Raw genomic sequence first — 4371 nt, forward strand, 5'->3', positions numbered from 1 at the left:
TTTACTGTGAATTAGCTGGTTTTATTCTCCTGTAAGAAAGGATGTAGGACAGTTGTCCAAGATGGCATATGGATGGAATTAATCTGGGACAGAGAGGGGGAAACGTAAAGCAGTTATAACTGTTGTGGTGTTGGCAGCTTTCCTTAGCTTTATGACTGCTAATGTTTTCCTGAAAACCTCCTGTGGTGTAGTGGTTGGGTGTGCTGGGATGAAGGGGGGACTAGATGATCTTCAGAGGTCCCTTCCAATCCCTGACATTCTGTGATTCTGTGATTTGGTATTGCCCAGGCACCTTTACCGGACAGCACTACAAAAAATACAGGTCCAAATCCCCCCAGTTCAGCCTCACCCCACCCAAACTTGTCCTGTCACAGCCTGGGGATGGCACAGGAGCACTCACTGGTCCTGTGCGCTGCTGGCATGGAGGTGCCCATCCCGGGTGTTCCTTCTCGTGCAAGGTCAGGTTGATGTTTTATTCATCCCCCACCCTCCGCTCTATTCCTTAATTGCAGACACACACACTTTGCAAGTGTAAATAATTGCCTTGGAAGCTTATTAATGACTTTGCCATGCTAACAAGTAGCCCGACACTTGGGGGAGGGGGTTGCTCAGGGGTGTCTGACCCTTCCCTGGGCTACCGGGACCCCCGGAGACGGAGGGGTTAGCACCTAAATGTGGGTGCAAACTGCCCTGAGCTGTCTGGGGAAAAAAATTTCCTCCGCTCCTGCCCGTCGGGTCACACAGGGCAGCACCCTCATCTCCATCCACGGTCACCGATCACCACCGTGACCCTACCTGTGTCCCTGTCACGTCTCGCTGCCTCTGAGCAGAGAGGCTGGTGCCAGTGAGAGACACACTCAGTGCCACGAGGCTCCATCCTGCACCTCCTGGTAGTGAAAATTTCATCTCCTGGACCATCCCCGATGCTCTTTTCCCGGAAAACCCAGCCAAGGGGAGCTGCTCCAGCCTTAATTAAAGGTCTTAAACCACCAGGCAGGTGATGGATGGCTTCAAGGCACCGGTACATCCCAAGCTGCGGGCTGGTGGATTCAAACACGTGCTGAAGCTGGATGAGGGCTCTTGGAGGATCACAAGGCTTGAGCCAGGGGAGTGTGAACCGAGGCTTCGGTCCCACCCTTCCTTCAAAAACCACTCTGTGCCACAGAGACAGTTTATATCTTTATTGCTCTAGCTGGAGGGGTTTTCCCCCACTCCTCTCCTCCCCATCCCTTCTTCTTTCCCGGGATCACAGTGTCCTCAAGCCAGGATGGCTGGTCCACGTGTCACTGAGCAGAGGGACACGGTGGCTGAAAACACCCTGTCTCCCTCCATGTCCTCCCACTGCGTGCACTTAGGTGAGGAAGAAGGTATTTGGGTTAAAACCTGTCCCTTTCCCACCCCCAGGACAGTGGCACCGCCCCACGTCCATGGGGCAACGTCCCTTCTGCCTTCAAATCATCCAAGTCCAGGTTTCACCCAGGGAAAGGTCCCAGCTCAGACCAGTTTCCCTTTCTGGGGGCTCCCAGTGGGCTCCCAGCGCACCCCCAAGCAAAGGGCAGGTATTTCCAGGGAGGAAACGTTTAAATTCATCGGGGTCTTCTCAAGCAAACGCTCCTGTCATCCCCAGGACATTTGAGGGAGCCCAGTGCAAGGAAACTGAGGAGCCAGGGTCCAGGGACCGGTGCCACCCCGTCACCTTCCCTCCCCACCCCGTCTGCCCGGCGTGACCGTCACAGCATCCGTCTCGCAGCGCTTTCCCTCCAGCCCAAGCGCTGGGCATCGTCAGCAGAACTGCAGGAGAAGCAGAGCCCGGGGTGGGTGGTGGGTCCTCATCCAGCTCCTTCCCCCTCCAATACCATTTTGGGGGACTCTGCCACCCCCCGAAAAGGCCAGAGAAGGGTTGAAGCCCCATCCCAAGCTGGGCACAGACCTTCCAGCGGTTCCCACACTCGTTGCACAGCACGAATGTCGTCATGGGCTCTGCACCTGGGGTGGAGCGGGCGGCCGGGGCAGCTGAGACCCTCCCCGGCATCCCCCAAATTGGGGTCCCCCAGGGATGGGTGGGGGAGCGCCGGCGGCTTTGCAGGGCTGACCTGGTTGTAGGTGCAGTTCTTCTTCTTGCACTTGCCGCACTGGAAGAGGTCGGTGACGGTGCCGCCCGTCTTGGCCATCTGATGCTCGCGGATGGCCTCCTGGGTCATGGCGTTCCTCAGCAGGGTCAGTGCTGTCCACCCTCCTCATCCAGGACCAGCACTGATCCTGCTCTCTCTGCTTGCTGGAGGGCTCAAGCCCATCCAGATGAAAAAAAAAATCACCCTCCAACCGGAGCTGCTGCCTGTAGGGACCTGGTTCCCTGTGGAGGGGGCTGAGCTGCCAGCAGCTGGATTTGGGGACCCCGGTTGAGGAAGAGGAGTGGAGATCCTCAAGCCTGACTCCTGCCAGAGTGACATCCCACTCTGCGGGCTCTGCGATGGGCTAGGGGGCTGCAGGGCTCTGGAAGGACTGGGCAGCATCCCCTGCTTTCTCCCTGTGCCCCAGCCAGCACCAGGATGGGACTGCGAAGTGCTGGGACAAGCCCAGTACGGATTCCACCAAGCCAAGACTCCTGCCAGCCCTTGGGCACCAACCCAGCCTCGAAGAGCAGAGGTCTGGGGCGGTCTCACCCCTCCAGAGGCAGCATGGACATAGAATCATAGGATAGTTTCAGCTGGAAGAGACCTTGAAGATCATCAAGTCCAGCCTTTGTCCCAGCCCTATCAACCCACCAAACTTTGTCCCCCAGAGCAACATCCACCCGTCTCTTAAATCCTCCAGGGATGGGGACACAATGTTAAACACCTCCAGGGACGGTGACTCAACCACCTCCCTGGGCAGCCTGTTCCAATGGCTGACAACCCTCCCAGTAAAGAAATTCATCCTAATATCTGACCTGAATGGTCCACAAGAGCCAGCCCTGCACCCCCAACCCTGCTGCCCACCTCTGCGGTCATGCGGGCGATGAGGCTGGGCGGGATGGCCCCGCACAGCACGTTCCTCCGCAGGCCGGGGTTCTTGGGGTCCTTCAGGTTGCTGATCCTGCTCCGCACCCGGTTGCGATATTTCATGTCCGTGCTCTTCAGCTCCTGGTAGATATGTGGGGGCCGTCAAGGAAGCGTAGGAGCAAGGCTGGGAGGGGGGGTGCCAGCCCTGCGAGCACCTTCTGCTGTCATTTGTCACCTCCGTGCCCATGTGCACGCGGTGGTGGCTGATCTCAACAGGGTTTTGCTCCCCAGTGTGGGTGGAGGTGGCTCCATCCCTGTCAGCTTGGGCACCGCGATGACAAGAGACACCGGGCACCCACAGCAGGGTCAGAAACAGAGACTTCGGCAGGATTTGAGTTTTATTTCCCCAGGGATGAAGTCAGGTCCCCGAGAAGTGAGGTTTTGGTGACAGAGGGGGGGACTGCGGCACTAAGGCAAGTGCTGTGGGGATGCTCTGCTCAGCCTCTAGCCGAGGTCTGGGCTCCCTCTGCAGGCAACGGGGACAGCAGAGCCGTCACCCTCTGTCCTTGTCCCTGCCTGTCCCCATCACCCGCCTTGAACCCCCGCAGACGCAGCCTGGGGACCCCCAGCCCCGGCAAAGGATATGGTCTTCGATCTCCGATGCCATCTTCTCGCAGTTGACACCAAACTCCTTGTAGTCATCTAAAGGGTAGAGAGGCCAAGGGGTGACTTTTGAGCACGAAACCAGCCAGGTCTCACCATGCACTGAGAAACTCCCCCCAGAAATTAATTTCACCTCTCCCCTTCAACCTGTCCCAGGCACCTCATCTCTAAAAAAAGAAAAACAAACCCCTATTTTTAGTCAATTTGAACCTGGAATTAACTACTTTACGATGACCCATCCAACTCCTTATGGGAGACCCTGCCAACCCCTTTTTCCTTTCATCTTTGGGGCTGAACACGGAGCTGTCAGCTGTGCTCATGGTTAGTTTGCAAGCCCAGGGTGAGTTCCCTGTCACAGAGCTGTGAGTACCCCGGGATGCGGAGCCTCGCTTGTTATTGTAGGGTTGCAATTAGAGCTGTCCTGTGCCCAATCTGGGCTCCAGCACCCCCGCTCACCGTATCCATGCGCAGGGCGGCCGTCAGCATCTCGATGCACTTGTCCCTCACCGAGTCCCCCGTGAGATAGCAGGGGGCCAGGAGGCAGGGGCTGGGCGAGAAGGAGGGGCTGGTGGGGGTCCGCGGTGTCTCCGGTTTGCCCTTGCTGCTGTTGGCCCTGTGGGGGCACACGGGGAAGGAAGGGTGGGTGCTGGGGTCCTGGCACAATCCCCTGAGGACCTGCCAGGCACCCCATGGCAGCAGGAGGGGTCTCTCCTACCTTTCTTCCTTG

General features: G+C 57.9%; 1 protein-coding gene across 1 annotated transcript; it reads right to left on the reverse strand.

Annotated features, from left to right (window-relative positions):
- Nucleotides 1-1930: 1930 nt before the first annotated feature.
- TCEA3 (transcription elongation factor A (SII), 3) lies at nt 1931-4257 on the reverse strand (the record flags this gene model as incomplete). The annotated part of the gene is made up of 5 exons (XM_009876077.1): nt 1931-1986; nt 2090-2236; nt 2975-3133; nt 3627-3683; nt 4091-4257. Coding segments are annotated over 5 exons (586 nt in total), but the record flags the coding sequence as incomplete, so codon positions are not given.
- Between the last annotated feature and the right edge of the window lie 114 nt (nt 4258-4371).

This window comes from Apaloderma vittatum, unplaced genomic scaffold (assembly GCF_000703405.1).
Source record: "Apaloderma vittatum isolate BGI_N311 unplaced genomic scaffold, ASM70340v1 scaffold25149, whole genome shotgun sequence".
Classification (NCBI taxonomy): domain Eukaryota; kingdom Metazoa; phylum Chordata; class Aves; order Trogoniformes; family Trogonidae; genus Apaloderma; species Apaloderma vittatum.